This window comes from Meriones unguiculatus, chromosome 8 (genome assembly GCF_030254825.1).
Source record: "Meriones unguiculatus strain TT.TT164.6M chromosome 8, Bangor_MerUng_6.1, whole genome shotgun sequence".
In the NCBI taxonomy this organism is placed as follows: Eukaryota; Metazoa; Chordata; class Mammalia; order Rodentia; family Muridae; genus Meriones; species Meriones unguiculatus.
In genome coordinates this window covers 13,464,483-13,481,284 of record NC_083356.1, presented here as the reverse complement: position 1 = coordinate 13,481,284, position 16,802 = coordinate 13,464,483, and the positions used below count along the sequence as shown (strand labels likewise).

Sequence of the window (16,802 nt, the reverse complement as noted above, 5' to 3'; positions counted from 1 at the left end):
CTTGGTCCTTGCCATGGCTGTGTTCACGTCAACAACACACACTTCACTCCCTCTACGGACAGACAGTACATTTACACAATTAAAAAGAATAAAATACTTAGGGCTGGAGAGAGCATAGTGTTCTGGCATAGGACATGAATTTGGTTTTCAGCACCCACATCAGGCAGCTTGCAACTGCCGGAAATTCCAGCTGCAGGGGACCTGACATTCTCTGACCTCCTCATACATAGACATACACATGTACACAGACATAAATAATAAAAGTATTTAAAAGTAAGATATTAAACATCAATAACTTATATTATCATCTTCTAACATTATTCCCATTCATTTACATTTTGGAATAGTCTTTGTCTTACCAAACAAAATCCTATTTTATCCAAAGCATTTTTTTGTCAAACTTTTTTTTAGCCCCCCCAAAATATATATTTATTTATATTTTTCTTTATTTGATAATTTTTCTTATCATTATTATTGTTATTATTTTTCTAAAACTTAGAAAATATTTTTAATAAGAATTTTAAATGAAAATCCAAGAGGGGGTAACTAGAACCCAGAAAACATATGAATGGCATCTTAAATATCTAACAGTTATAAACTTAGGTAAAACATTATTAGTCCTTTTTATCTTTGTAGTAAGTATGTTAATTATTTAACAAACACTTCACCTAAACTCTTTTTTTAAAAAAACTAAAAGCAAAAAAGATGAGTAATTGCCTCAAGTATACATGGTAATATATATAATCTAACATATTATATGTAATATATATAGGTAATAATATATAAATATATATATAATGTCACACATTAAAATTATCTGTATAGCTGGGCAGTGGTGGTATGTGCCTTTAATCCCACACAGAAGCAGTTGGAGGCCAGCCTGGTCTAAAAGTAAGTTCCAGGGCAGTCAGGTTTTTCGTTGTTTTGTTTTTTAAATGAGACAGTTTTTTCTTTTTTACAATTTATTCATTTTATATCCTGATTGTAGCCCCATCCCTCATGTCCTCCTGGTTCCACCCTCCCTCCCTCTTCCCCTAGTCCACTGAAAGAAAGAGTTCTATTCCCCTGCCATCTGACCATAGCTTATCAAGATGAGACTGTTTTTTTTTTTTCATGTAGAGGCAGGCAGATGGCTGTGTTTGAGGCCAGCCTGGTCTACAAAGTGAGTCCAGGACAGCCAAGGCTACACAGAGAAACCCAATCAGAGAGAGAGAGCAAGAGAGCAAGAGAGAGAGAGAGAGCGAGAGAGAGAGAACTGTTTAAAAATATTTGTCATTGTATCTTACATTAACTGGCTAAAAGCAGAGATGAGTAATTGCCTTGAAAACCTGTTTTGTTTTTAAAAGCTGCAGTAGCTAAAAATGTCCTTACAAATCCTTTAAAACATTTATACATACAAAATATACCTAAAAGCGCAGAGATAAACATCCCTGGATAGGGAGTAAGCATCTCAGGGTGAATCAGGGATTATGCTAAAACTGTGCCTGAACCAGGAGTGGTCAATTCTTAAAATTAATTTATTGCCTCAGGTAATAGGGATCATCTTGTAGAACCAGAATCCAGACGAGGATCAAAGAGAGACTGTCTTGACCACAACCGTATAATTATGTATATCTTATCTTTAAAAAAAAAAAGATTTTAAAATTAAAATTTAAAGAGCTCCTGTTACTTCCTCCAGTGAAAGATCTATGACCACTAGCCACCTCTATTTGTTTCCCACGGTGGTCACATTGATTTACCAGCATCCCCTTTTGTCACTAATTTAGTTGGTGTTCTAGACGTGTGGCTAAGCTAACTCGGTCTGTGGGACAGCTGGAATTAGGACTTTTTTTTTTTTTTGCTTAAAACTTTAGTTTTTACTGTGAGCCAAACAAGAGCCGGGCCAGTGTTACAACTTTAGTTTACATGAGCCCTTACTTAAAAGCCAGTTTGGTACCATGCAAATGATGTAAAAGGAGAACAAGCCCATATAGACAGTGCATACATACAATTTTTTTTCTTTTTTTTTTTTTTTGGTTTGGTTTTTTGAGGCAGAGTTTCTCTGTGTAGCCTTGGCTGTCCTAGACTCGATTTGTAGACCAGGCTGGCATCAAACTCACAGAGATCCACCTGCCTCTGCCTCTCCGAGTGCTGGGATTACAGACGTGTGCCACCACACCCGGCTCCATGTAGCTTTTAAGAACCTAAATTGTGAATATGTCTGTTCTATGGGATTATCCCTTACTAGAATCCTCACCGTGAAAATAAAACAACGCAAAGGCTGAGAGGGTGTGAGCCTCTGAGAGGCAGAGAGTTCTGCGACCCCCGGACCAGCCCTTTACCTAGCTTCTCAGAGTGACAGACCCTCTCCCCCCACCATCCTCCTCCTCCTCCTCTGACTCTCCCCTCCCCCCCAACTCCATTTCTTCCTGACATCTAGGGGTCCTAGCTTTAGGAAAGTCAATCCCAAGGCCCCAGCCTCAATGACAATCCCTGAGGACTTCAGTTCTTTTCTCTCCATGTGGCCTCCATGCCTTGCTCTTCCTAGCAATCAGCTCCCCCTCTTCCCCCCTTCCGACTCCACCCCTGACCCCACCCACTTCCCAGCTGATTCACATGCAGGTTTATCCACCAGTGGAAATCAATTGAACATTTGTTTTGTGCTGTTAAGGGGTCAAGCTGTGTGACTAGACATCTGCAGAGACCCGGATTGCCCTCTTAGGAACTCATCCTTCCAGAAGAGAGGCCGAGTAATCCGACAGTCTAAGAAACCAGTGACTGTGTTTTCCAGTGGTTCTGCTTGGATAACAACATGGGGAAATAACACTGATGTCAGAAGTGTGAAGCTGTCAGCTCACAGGGTGGCCCAGAGAGGCGTTTCGAGAAGGTGAGTCTGCAGGAACCCCTTTTTAGCTGGGCCAGCTCCCACATGACTGGGGAATACCCACAGAGGCAGGAAGAAAATCTGACATCCAGGGGGACCCTGTGCTGGGCACTGGCCTACTTGGTCAACAAGGAACAGATCGTAGACTAAAATGGACTCGCCCTAGAAGATGGAGGCCCTGGGTTTCTGCTAGTTACCAAGTCACATGGAAAAATAAGAGTCAGGTCTGGCCAGGTGCACTTGGGAGGCAGAGGCTGGTCTACAGAGGGAGTTTCAGGACAGTCAAGGCCACATAGAGAAACCCTGTAACAAACAAACAAGATACAAGAAAAGAAAAGAGTTCTGCCCCATCCTTGGATCTGGGTAGCAGGTACTAAGTTGTTACATTTCTTCCCCTGAAGGCCCTGTCAACCCAAATCCCTATGTCCAGCTTCTTTCTGGGCAGGACAGGGACTCTTTTGACCCTTGGAGGCCTCTGTACCATGCGAGCGGGCCATAGGAGACATGGAGAAAGGTAAGTGCCTGGGGAATCTCAGGATGCCGGGCCTGGCCGTGTCTCAGCACTTGATGGTTGTTCAATGGGCATCCTAAGGGTGGAAGGTAGCACTCCTCCACAAACCAGGGGAGAACAAAGACTGTGATAGGAAGGAACCAAAGAAGCATGCCGAGTGGTGGTGGGATGCATAGGCTTGTGGGGCAGAAGCAGAAGCCACAGCTGGGACCCACTGTTTGATCTCACCTGTGTCCTCCAGCCGGCACAGCTCCAAATGACTAGGCCATTCATCACCTGCACCAGACTGGTACTTGGTGGGTGGGAATTTCTGTGGTCACTGCTAGAACCACACTGCACTGCCTTTGAGACAAGAAAACAAGGAAGGAGCAGCCCCGATTGCCTGAGGCCACCTTCCCTGAGAGAGCCTCCTATGGAAATGTGGTTTTGCAGTGGGTGTGACTGAAGGAATCAGAAGGGCCAGCTCTGAAAGACCTTGCTATCCCCTGGGCTGCAGGCTGCAGCAGTGTGATCTGAGGCTTCATCAGAGCCCTTATACTGATCTCCAGGGGATTCCCACAGGAGTAAAGAGAAAGGACCCCTGGGGTCCACTCTTGTCAAAACTGTGCCCTGTATGGCCAGCTCAGACCAGGCTTATCAGCCAGGTGACACATCATCCAAGTGCCATGAAGAAGGGGCTGCAAGTGACTCTAAGGGGACCTTAAGGCAAGGATAGGCCAGAGAGAGAGAGAGAGAGAGAGCACTAGAGAGACTAGTGTTGGCCACAAGGACACCTCATCTCTGTCCCTTGCCACCCTCTCTCCAGCTTAAGGCCAAAGTGACATGCTCCCCCCTTCTTAGCTCATTTCCTCTTGTCAAAACTAAATATCACACACCAGGAAATTTGTAGAGAACACAGTTTTATTTGGCTCATGGTTCTGGAGGCTGGGAAGTTGGAGGTGCTGGGGGTTGGTGTGTCAGATGGCTTTGTGCTGTGTCACGAAATGTGGAGGTGTCACATACAGTCTGAGCAAGAGCACCTGAGGGAGCTTGCCTTCATGGCAAGGCCACACTCAAGCCAGCCTATCATAAATTCATGGAAGGATTAATCTGTTCACAAGGGCCCTGGCAGAAGTCTCCCTTGTCAATACTGCTGTCCTAGAGAGGACCACCAAGTGTCCAGGACATGAACTTTTGGGGTACACATTCACACAATAGCAGACCTCCAAGGTCCCCAAGAGCTGGCCCTGTTCACCATGTCAAGACCCCTCAGCCTGGGCACCTGAGCCTGAGTCCAGGGAGGATTTAGGGCCTTTCCCATGCATGGGTGTCCATGGACTATCTGGTTCCTTGAACACCAGAGGGCTCCAAAACTGCACTGTGAAAGAGTCTGAGGCATTTATGCGAAGGTGGGCACACTCTTCATATCCCCTTACCCAGCACCCGTACTTGAGCGAAAAGCCTGGGGACCAGCACGGCCAGACCTGTTGAATAAATGGATGGGTGTCCTATGAGGGCCTCTCCCGAGTGAGAGACACCCTGAAGCAAAGGGGGACCCTCAGGAGGGTGGTCCTGGGTGACAGGGCCGCTGTGTCTCCTGTTTCTTGGCTAGAGTCACCGTGGGGTTAGAAGTAACAGGCTTATGAATGTCTGCCCAGGGGCTAAGCAGGGCAACGAGGGTACAGGCACAGGAGAGGGTGAGGCTCCACAAGAAATACCATGGTGGCAATCGCAATTTCTCTAAAATAGCTCTGTATACAAGGTCCTTCGTCTAAGTGTCCATTCCCGCAGAGACGTCAAGATCTGGGAGCAGGTCGGTCCTTCTTCGTCGTCATCCTGGTCCTCGCTCTCCTCCAGCTGCGGGGTTGCCCACGGTATCAAGGTGCCCTGCGGTATCAAGGCGTAGTGAGAGGCTTGCAGGGCGAGGCGGGTGGAAGCCACAGCAAACTAGGCCCGGCGCTTGCAGGTCCCACGGAAGCCCTGCGAGGAAAGGGGCTCTGAGACCCACCCCGCTGGCCCGATGGGGAGCAGCCCCTCGGTGCCCTTCCCACTGCTGCGCCCCTTGCGGCGCCCCACTCCCCCATCGCACTGTTCCTACCGCTCTGTCATCATCCACCGCCTCATTTCCTCTCCTACAACATACTGCTCCGCCCACTGACACGCCTCCAAAGCACAATCCCAAGGCCTCTGGGCTTCTTGGCCATCAGTCCTGCAACTCACTGCCATCCGCACTCCGCAACCCCATCTATCGGCCCTACAGCCCCTGTTACTCTCCCCTCCCCAGCGCCCCAACATCCACCGCTACAGCCACTGACTCCACCAGTGGGCTGCCTGAAGTACATCCCTACCTCTCCACACACACCCCCCCACGCGCGCTGACCAGTGCTGACGGTGGGACACTATGCCTCCTGCGCCAGTCCCTCCAGCCCTGGTGAGTCTGACATTCAGGACCACCGTTTCGCCAACTACACTCATTGAACCCTGAGACCATTCTCCTAATACCATGAAACCATGCCGACCAGCCCAAACATCAGACGACTGGGTCCTGAGACCGCGTTCCTAGGGCGGACTGTAACAAGACACACCTACTTCCCACCTTCTCTACTCGCACAGTGGAAGCTCAGTGGCGGCAGGCTCCCAACCATTCTCACGTCATGGATGCCACCTGCTGCCTTTAACTAGCTTCCAGAGAACCCAGACTTCCCAACACAAAAACAGGGGCCGAGGAGTAGGGATGTCATGTCTGGAGTGAAGACTATAAGGGCTGGGGATGACCCTATTTTGCCCCTTTATACCTGCTCCCCTCCCCCCACACTGCTGAGGCATGGACAATGCCCGCCAGAAGGAGTGAGTGGGCTGTGTCCCTGTGCTTCATTGTAGGGAGCTAGACACCACCACCAGGGTCCTAAAGACAGTGGGGTCCCAGAGGGCGGAATCTAGGGCTTGCTGAGTGCAAGAGGCTTACCTTCCAGAGGTTCTGAAACTGGCCTTTTCCTTCTAGCCTTTCTTCCAGATCTTTGCCTAACTCCTGCCTTCCTGGAGATGGTACCTAGGGGGAACCTAGTGTCCAATCTGCCCCAGGAGACACAACCGCAGACCTTCTTGCAATAGGTGGACCTGCATGCTGAGCCCTGGCATGACCAAGATGGGGTTGGGGCGGGTGGGCGCAGGGGACTGACAGATGAAGGCAACGGTAACCAACTTTTCTTATTTTGCAGCTGCCTGGCCCTACCATGGAGCTGGGGTGGGCTTGGACAACCTTGCTCCACGTGCTGGGCCCAAGACATTGACTTGAGGATACCAGGCTATAAGGTAACCAGGAACAAGGCCAAGGGTGGCATCTTAGTGGCAGAAGCTTTGTAGTTTGTAAGGTGTGTGTCCTCTTGGACAGAGAGGGTCAGGAAACAAGACTAGGGTAGGCTTCCTAGCTCCAAGCTAAGGAGCTATGGCAAGGCAAATCGGCCTGAGCAACCCAAGGGGCCTGGGCCTTCCGGGGAGTGGTGAAGGGGAACACCACTACCAGACAGGACCCCAGTAGAGGCTGGGGAAGATACACTTAAGAAGGCAGGCTCCTGAGACCACTCCCATAATACCATGAAACCGTGCCCACGAGCCTTAGGGAGGCATCCATGGAAGTGGCTACTGGGGTCCAGACCAAATGAATGTGGGCAGAAGATAAAAGAAGCATCACTGGAAAGCCAAAAGAGAGAGCCAACAGAGCTGAAAGCAGGGAAGGTCGTGCAGGCAGAAAGAGCAAGATTGGAGGGACCCTAAGGTCTCTGTTCTGAGGCTTTGCCAAAGGAACCTAGCCACAGGGCCTCCTGGGGTGCTGGGGACAGAAGAGCAACCTCAGGAGTAAAGAGACCTCTGCCCCAGTAAAGCAGAGACCACTAAGGGTTAAACCTTCTCTGCCATGCCCCACCCTGACCCTTGATCCTGAGAGGAGAGATCCTGAAGGAGAGATCCTTAAAATGCCAAGGCAACCTGCCCATGGATTTGCATGACAAAGACAAAGTCTTATCTGGCTGGTGGACCTGAATGCTGAGCCCTAGCATGACCAAGATGGGGTGGGACGGGAAGGCTCTGTCCTTTGGAGGGTGGATGGCATCCAGGAAGGAGTGCAAATGATCTCTACTAATGATTTGTTAAAGAAACCGTTCACACTAAGATATGAGCAAGTTCAGGTAGTCATTGCTGAAAGAGCAAACAGGGTAAAACAATTAGAATCGCCAGACAATTAGACACAGGACATAGGCCCCATTATTCTCAATGTGATGTTGAAAGAGTAAGAGAGTAAAATAAACTATAAAGATGACCACAAGGTAGGGGTATGTATGTAATGACTATGTTGGAATGCATATGTGCGGTCAGACATGGAACTCAGGATTTCATGCATGCCACAGAGGTAAGTCCTCTATAGCTACAACCCAAACTACAACCCAGTAATTTTATTTAAATACAGGTCCTGCTACTACTCTTTTGAGACTACGTTTCCTGTATCTTAGGCTGTCCTTGAGTTTTCCACAAAGCCAAAGGTGACTGTAAACGCTTAATCCTGCTGCCTCAATCTCCTGGCATTTATCTGTTGCTGGCGATTGAGCCTAGCACTGTATGCATACTAAGCAAGAACTACCAACTAAGGGACACCCCAGCCCCCAAAGGCACAACTTCCAAAAAGTGGATATTAGAATAGCAGAATTCATAGCATTGCCAGGGCTGGAAGGAGCGGAAGTGAAGCAAGAAACCCTTCAAAAAGCAACACAGAAACCCGGCTCAAACAATGGAGAACGGGACTGTGTGCCTGCGAAAGGTTTAGCATAGGCTAGCCTGAGGTCAAAGTGAAGGAGAGAGAGCAGAGTTGGAGGCAAGAGTTAAAGAGATTTTTAATTGGCCAGTGGTGACAGTGCAGCATTGGAGATTGTTGTGTTTTTTGTTTTGTTTTGTTTTGTTTTGTTTTGTTTTGTTTTGTTTTGTAGTAAGGGTCTCACTTTGTAGCTCTGGCTGGCCTGGGACTCATTATGTAGACCAGGCTGATCCTCGACTCACAAAGCCCCACTGCTTCTGCCTCTGAGTGCTAAGATTAAGGAATGTTCCACCACAATCTGGCTCAGCGCACAGTTTAAAGAAGCCCGAAGGATCCAGGATGAATGAGTAAGCCACATCCCTGGATGAACGGATGACTCGAACATCGCTGTAGGAAGGGGTGATGGTGGTGATGCTGGCTTTTACTTTAAAACTTTTTCATTGAGTGTGTGCACATGTGTGCACATGTGGGCACAAGGGTCGTGGTACATGCGTGGATGGCAGAGGAGAACTTGGAGGAGCCCATTTTCTCCTAATACTGTGTGAGTTCTAGAGATTGAACTCAGGTCCTCACAACTAGCTGGCAGGACCTTGGCCCACAGAGCCATCCTGCCTACCCTGAAAATACCGGTTTTCTGAGAGCAGGCAGAGCTCTGCCCGTTCAGGATGCTGAGCATGTGCTGAGAGCAGGGTGCTGTTGCCTTTGTGGCACAAGTGTGATAAAAGCAACTGGAGCCTGGACCGTCACCTGATTATGCCGGAACCTCACTGAGAGATTCTGCTTGAGCCAAATAGAAGCACCGTACTCGGAAAGCCCGAGACACAGGAACCGGCAGAAGGAACGAAGGACATAGACAAGTTTGGAAACATACTGGGTAATGACAGCTCTGTCTCCCTGGCTTAAGAGGCATTGCAGGGCTGGGCTGTAACTCGGCAATTTGCATGAAGTTGTGGGTTCCAAGTCTTCGCATACACCTCCACCCCCAATAAGTGCTAGTCAGTTGACAACAGGAGGAGCAAGAACTCTGTCAGGGAACTTTTATAAGCCTCAGGGCTATCAAGCTACATGGGCAGGAGGTAAAAGGACAACTTTCTCTGCTTTGGAATTTGGCAAGTAGCATTTTTCAGGAACCGCTAAAACATCAGCGAAAGACCACACGACCTCTAAACCAGGAGGAGGAACACTGAGTGGAGAGAAAAAGGGAAGAGTGTGGAACTGTGACAGAGTGCTTGCCAGGCATGTACAAAGCTCTGGGTTCAGTCCTCAGCTCTGCAGAAACTGGACATGGCTGTGCATGCCTGCAGTCCTAGCACACCAGAAGACAGAGGGATCAGAACCTCAAAGGTTACCGTCTGCTATCTAGAGAGTTTGAGTCCAGTCCAGGCTGTATAAGAGCTCGTTGTTTTTTTTTTTAATGATTATGCCCATCATTTATTTCTAATTAATAAACAAGACAAATATCATCTGTATTTCATTCATGAGTTCATGACAGATTAATGTACAATTTAGTTATATTATTATATATTAGTTATATGAGTATTATATACTCATAATACTAATCCTAAGGCTATATTGACAATTAAGCAGAAGTTTTTTTTTTTTTGCCAGATGTGGATCACATTTTATTTTGTTTCTGTTTTACATTTTTCTTTATTATTTTTTAATTAATTTATTATTAATTACAATTTATTCACTTTGTATCCCTGCTGTAGCCCCCTCCCTCTCTGCTCCCTGTCCCATCCTCCTCCCTCTTCCCCACTCCATGTCCCTCCCTTAGTCCACTGATAAAGGAGGTTCTCCTCCCCTAGCTTATCAGGTCTCACCAGAACTGTCTGGATCCTCTTTTTCTGTGGCCTAGTTAGGCTAGGGGAAAGTGATCAAAGAGTTGGCCACTGAGTTCATGTCAGAGATAGCCCCTGCTCTCTTTACTAGGGAACCCACATGGAGACTGAGCTGCCCATGGGCTACATTGAGCAGGGGTCTAGGTCTTCTCCATACATAGTCCTTGGTTGCTTCATCAGCCTCTGCAGGACCCCTTGGGCCAAGAGGTTTTTTTTTGCTCTGTTAGTTTCCTTGTGGAGACCCTAACTCTAACGCTGTCCCCTCTAGGTCTTTCCCCCTTCTTCCATAAGACTCCCTGCACTCTGCCCAAAGTTTGGCTTTGAGTCTCAGTATCTGCTTTGATACCCTGGAGGGTAAGAATTTCTCGGAGGTCCCCCGTGGAAGCTTCCTGTCCTGTTCCCTGTCTTTTCCTACTTCCGATGTCTATCCTGTTTCCCCTTCTGAACGAGGATTAAGCCTCTTCCCTAGGGTGGTCCTTGTTTAGTTCATGAGATCCTATTTTTAAAAAGAAAAAAAAAAAGTAAACATCAGAGAAAGACAGGAACCAAGGACAGGAAGGTGAGGGGAAACAAGTAAAATCAGTGGTGGGTGTTGTGGTCATCCTGCCCTAGTGGCTCCGGTGGCCTGCCGCCTGGCTCCTGGCCATGCGTGTGCTCTCCTCTGACACAGGTTCAGGATGGACATGGGAACAACTGCTATGGTGGTTGCTGTGGGTTGGTGTCCCAATAGGCCACAGTGCCCAGGTATTTCTATACTTTCATGGCCTACCTCAGGAGGCTCAGCAGCAGCAATGGCCAGGTGGCCTGTCTGGCCCTGACCTGTGGAGAAGTTAGCATGTGTGGTTTGAGGCTACACTATATTCAAGCTCTCTGTTCATCAGCATTGGCTTCCCACAGAGCTCAGCTATATGTATGGAATGTAAGTGTTGAGTGCACAAATTGAAATACACTGTAAAGTTTGAATTTATTTTACACAGAGGAATGTCTAAGGTAGTGGTTCTTGTATATCAGATATCCTACATATCAGATTTTACATTATGTTCCATAACAGTAGCAAAATTACAGTTATGAAGTAGCAACGGAACTTTTTTTTTTTTTTTTTCCAAGACAGGGTTTCTTTGTATACCCTTAGATGTCCTGGAACTGACTACGTAGATCAGGCTGGCCTCGAATTCAGACATCTGCCTGCCTCTGCCTCCCAAACATGGGATTAAAGGTGTATGCCAGCACTGCCTAGCTCCAGTGAAATAATCTTATGATTGGGAGGGTCATCATTACATGAGGAACTGTCTTGATGGGTCATAGCATTAGGATGGTTGAGATTAGAGAATGATGAAAGAGAAACACAAATTCTAATCAAAGTAAGTAAACAACTAGCAAATATAAAGAGGGACTAAACAGGCTTGTCGGAAGAAACTGGCATGTCCGCAGAGATGCAGTCCATGCTTAGTAATTGACAGAGCGAGGTGACAAAAAAAAGTCCAAAATCCTGAAATACAATAGACAAATCTGACCCCACTTCTGACACTCAGCCATCACAGACTTTCGTGTTATTTTCTCTAAATGGGATATTTACAAAAGTCAAATGAAGCAATTCAGACCAAAGGTCATATCTTGAAGTCACACAGGCAACTGGTTTCTGACCAGCCAAATAGCAAGCAAGCTAAAGGAAGTGAAGCCCCACGCTAGTGCATGTTCAGAAGATAGTTAGCTTAGCCAGCTTGACGGCCTCGAGTCATTTGTGGGGAGAAACTCAATTGAGGGCAGATCAGGTCTGCCTGTGGGTGTGTCTGAGGAAGATGGTCTTGATTACTAGTTGATGCAGGGGTGGGCAGCCCACTGCTGGCCGTACTGTTCCCTGGGCAAGTGGTCCTGGTCCATACAAGAAAGCTAGTTAATTATGAGCCAGAGTGAGAAAGCAAGCAGTATTCCTCCATGGTTTTCGCATCACGTTCCTGCTTGAGTCTCTGTCCTGATTTCCTTCAGTGATGAACTATGGCCTGGAAGTGTGAGCCAAATAAACCCTTTTCCACCCTGAACTTGCTTTTGATCAGTTTTTTTTTTTTTTTTGTCACAGCAAGACCAAAGAAACCACTATATGAAAGTCAGAAATACTTGAATTGATAAAAATAACCCAAGATACTTTTTTTTTTTCCAGATACAATTAAATTAGGCAGGGTGAGCTGGTCAAGAAGGGGTATGGGGTGGAAAACACAGTAATATTAGAGGAGGCTAAACTCAGACATGCTCGTAGCGAAAGCCAAAGGCCAGCTCTCGGCAAATGACATATAAAAGGAAACAACCCCGTGTGCCCCACAGCCATTACTACATGTGAAAGTTGTCAGAGTCAAAATGGACTACAATAAGGAAGGGAGAAAAGGAGCAAGCAAGCAAGCTGGGGTGCTGTGAAGGAGGGTTCTCGTACACAGTGGCATCTCAGAAGACTGCTGGGACCTTGTTCAGCCAATGTCACGGCTGTCCAGCCTCTCAACCGACAGCACCCATCACTGGCCCTGAAATAACTTCCCACTTTTCCTTTGGAACTCCGTCTCCCCTGACCTCCCTGGTGACGCTTTATCACAGCCTGCATGTTTTCTCTGCCGTGCTCATTCCAGGAAGTCTCATCATCTCTGTACAGTCGCGCTTGTTACTCAGGTTGGCACATAGCGGGGCTCTGCCCACTCTTACGATGCTGCAGTAATGCACAGAGGCATGAGGGCACCAAGAAAGGACAAGCTGCAGGCAACACGGCAGTTAGAAATGCAAAGACATTTAGAAAGTACCAGCGCGAGGACGTGGACTCGCCAGTACGTGGGGACCACGGTGCCAACGTACGCAGCCAACTAACTGCACTAACTATGTTACAGCCACAAACAACCGGAAAATGAAATTCCAAATATCATTCTTTTGAGCATCAAAATTTATTTTTAGAAAGGAAGCAATCTACATTGAATACCTAAGAACATATTTAATGAAAAAAAATGCCTAAACTCCGAATATTGCATATATAAGGAAACCAAGTGATGCTGTGATACAGCTCAAGACAGAGCGGACGTTTCCATGATGGGGGTCAGTTCTTCCTCAACGGGTCTATGGATTTGACACAATCTCAGGAAAAATCCCAAGGTCCTTCTGAAACTGACAGGCCGGTTGCAAACTTTACATGAAAACTCAAAACTCATCGAAGAAGGAAGGAACAAAGTAGGGAAACGTACACAGTGATCACATTTCAAGATCTGTTTTAAAAAGACAGCAATTAAGGCAATGTGGAATCGGCACAAAACTGGAAAGCGGGCAAAATGAATAAAGTGTAATTAATAGTAAAAAGTAACAAAAAAAAAAAAAAAAAAAAAACAAAAAAACAACAACCCAAAAAACTGGAAAGCGGGCTGAGGAGCAGAAGAGACAAAATTCGGGACTGGTTCAAGAGTTTGGCTTTTTTTTTCTTCTCTCTTTTGAGACAGGGTTCACTTTTGTATTTCAGCCTGGCCTCAAACTCTCAGCAATCCTCTTTCTCAGTTTCCCAGGTGCTGGGATTAAAGACATACACTATTCATGCCCAGTTAAAGAGTCTACTTTGTTTGCGTGTGTGTATGCATGTGAATTTGTGTCTGTGTTTGTATATGTTGTGTGTTCATGTGTGTGTATGAGTGTATGTGTGTGTGTATGTAATATGTATTTGTGTTCATGTGTATGAGTGTATGTGTGTGTGACACAGGTGTCCATGTGGGTATGTGCACAGGACAGAGGTTGATGTTGGGTTTCTTTCTCTACTGTGCCATCTTTTTTTTTTTTTTTTTTTTTTTTGAGACTGAACCTGGGGCTCACCATTTCTCCTAGACCATCTGGCCAGAGAGCTCCAGGGATCCTCCTGTATTTGCTGCCCTCATGGTTACAGGCATGTTGCACCACTGCACCTGGCTTTTACCCAATGCTGGGCATCATGGGCACCATGAGGAAGTGGCATGATGTCCTCATGCTCATACAACAAATACTTGACCCACTGAACCATCTCCTTGCCCACCCACTCTTTTTTCTTTTCCTCAAGGCAGGGCCTCTGTAACCCTGCCAGCCTGAAACACTTGGCAGTCCTCTTCCTTTTACTTCCCGGGTGCCAGCAATACAGATATGCACCTCCACCCCTGCAGAGGATCTGCTCTTGACAGAGATGCCGCAGCCCACTGGAGGAAGGCTCTGGCTGTGTGGGAGTGCTGGATGGACACGTGAGAACAAATATGAGTCCAAGCCCTGACCTGCACACACTCACTCCCAATGTCCCCACAAGCAACAGTGTGCAAGCCAATGCCAGAGGCTTCAAGGAAGAAGCACGGGAGAGTCCTCATGTCTACGGGGCAGGCAGAGTTGTTTTAGAAGGGACATCAAGGCACTGGGAGAAGCTGGCAAACAAATGGGTGTTTCACAAAGGTCTGGGGAGTGGATCTGTGGTAGAGGAATTTGCCTGGATCCCATCTTAGGTCTCCAAAAACGAAGGAAGGAAGGAAGGAAGGAAGGAAGGAAGGAAGGAAGGAAGGGGAAAAGGTGAGCCACAAACTAGGAAGATAGTTGCCAGCAGACTCATCTGCCAAGAAAGTACACGGAATGTATAAAAACCGCTATAAAGGTAAAAGCCAAAAACCACAATGTAACTTAAGAATGGAGAGAAGGCGGGGCTGGAGAGATGGCTCAGTGGTTAAGAGCACTGTCTGCCCTTCCAAAGGTCATGAGTTCAATTCCCAGCAACCACATGGTGGCTCACAACCATCTATAATGTGAACTGATTCCCTCTTCTGGCAGGTGTAAATGCAGATACAACACTCATATACATAAAGTAAATAAATTAAAAAAAAATGGAGAGAAGACACAGTGAAACATTTCACAGGGAAAGGGGCACTGAGCATGGTTCCTCACCCAGGGTGAGGTTATCTTGACTGTCAACTTGCTAGGATTAAGAGCTGTCAGGGGTGAAGCAGACTTTGATGTGTCTGGGATGCTATCACCAGAGACAAGTCATGAGGACTCAGGTCTGATAAATGACTCACTCATTCCTGGAGTCAACCCCTTTTTGAGGTAAGATCTCACGCACTCCAGGCTAGCCTCAAACTCCAGTGCTAGGAATAGAGGCATGTGCCACCATGCTCCTGGTTTCTGCAGAGCTAGGGAACTTGTGCAAGGTTTACCAACGAGATGTATCACGGCCTAGGGTTAAAGTTAAGAAGATTAAATTGGGAAGTGGAACTATGGAAAGTGGAGCTTGGCTGGAGAATGTAGGTCAATGGAAGCTTGTCCTCAAGGGCTACAGTTTGCCCCTGCCCTCCCTGTTATGGATTATTCTGTTTCCGTCGACTATCGTGTTAGCGGTTCTGCTCCATGCATAGTATCTCTGCCATGATGGCCTGTGAAGCCCTGAACTAAACTCAGCAGCACTTTCCTTTAAGCTGTTTATCTCAGGAGTTTGATAGTGGGGATATAAATTCACAGACACATCAGGAAACACAAAATACAGCCACAATGACACACCAACACATAGCTATCAAAGGGCAAAACCCATCATGTCCCGCAATGCTCAGGGCTGCAGGCGCAATGTTGCAGCCACTTTGTGGAAACTGGGTTTCTACAAAATACGAGCCTTGCTTGTGATCTCAAGTACCTGACTAAGGAGTGTCTGTATAGGTCACGTGAGAAGTCCTAGAGGGATGGCCAGAGCTTCCACCATTGGCAGGCTAGAAAAACTACAAACCTAGTCACTGAAACAACGTCTGCTCGGCTGTGAAGAGGAGCATGTGACCCAGACAGGAGCTATCCTGCTACACATCAGCTTGAGGCCAGACACAGCCGAGCTTGGCTGTGTGACTTCTTTCTTTAGAGGTGAGGGGCAATCAAAAACTATCTATGGTGACTTATGCCAAATGGTAGCCATCTCCCAGACATGAAGAATAGGAAAGAAATGCTACTTAGGTTGATCCTGGCCAAGGAGGCACGCTGTGAAAGAGCCTATCAAGCTCTATAGAGATCTGCTCTCACCACGTGAACTTTGTTCCATAATGCACTATAAAAAGAGAGCCATTTCCTAGGCATTAAAAATCACCAGCTGCCTCAGAAAAGATCTCATGAAAGGTATGCTTGGCCTCTGCTTTTGAAAACACAGCACATTACTGGGGGGCAGAGATCAAGACCTGATTAAATGCAGTAGAACAATGCATCCATCTCAAGGTGATCTGCAGGCTCAAAAGAATGGGAGTTAAAACCGCAATGGTGTGTTGTTTCAACCCCAAAAGCCAACTGTGAGTTGCATCTGGAAACACAAAGGATCAGGAGCAACTGCTGGTGGGATGCAACTCCTCACCCACTGGTGGGAAAAGCCAGGTGACTGTCTCCCAGGGCACTTTGTTGTAAGGGTCTAAAGATACTGGCTTGGTGGATTCTTAAGGGACAAACATGCCTGATTGGCACCCTTCCAAAGAAGAGGGATTATGTAGGATGCTGAAACCTTCACTCACATGTAAAATTGATCCCTAGATGTATACTGGCTTCGGAATGACAGGTGGTGAGGAAACCCCAACTCTAGGGAAGAGGGGGACCTGACAAGGTCTGTAGAGCCCCGGTACTGACCACAAGGGCTTGAGGCAGGATGCTGTGAACTTGACTGACACATTTGGAGAAGAAGTTAAGAAAACCAGTCCCACCCATAAGAGAGTTGGGCAGACCAGCTCTCTGTCTGGTACCTGGTGAAGACAAGCATGGAGGACTGACAGGCAGTGTTACTCTCAGCCGAAACAGCCTCCTAAGAGCTGGACATGGAGCCCT

The 16,802-nt window shown here is 47.1% G+C and overlaps 1 protein-coding gene and 1 long non-coding RNA gene across 2 annotated transcripts in view; one reads left to right on the top strand and one right to left on the bottom strand.

Moving 5' to 3' along the window:
* Positions 1–2,603: 2,603 nt before the first annotated feature.
* LOC132655773 (uncharacterized) lies at positions 2,604–9,620 on the top strand. Its single transcript, XR_009593600.1, has 6 exons — positions 2,604–2,866; positions 3,265–3,377; positions 5,145–5,235; positions 6,355–6,464; positions 6,572–6,665; positions 7,816–9,620. It is a non-coding gene; the product is annotated as an uncharacterized LOC132655773 (long non-coding RNA).
* Ttll8 (tubulin tyrosine ligase like 8) overlaps positions 4,201–16,802 on the bottom strand; it is a 58,514-nt gene continuing 45,912 nt past the window's right edge. Inside the window, exon 14 of the mRNA XM_021638922.2 lies at positions 4,201–5,240. Coding sequence (XP_021494597.2) covers positions 5,094–5,240 — 147 coding nt within the window. The 3' untranslated portion in view covers positions 4,201–5,093. The remainder of the gene's footprint in view (positions 5,241–16,802) is intronic.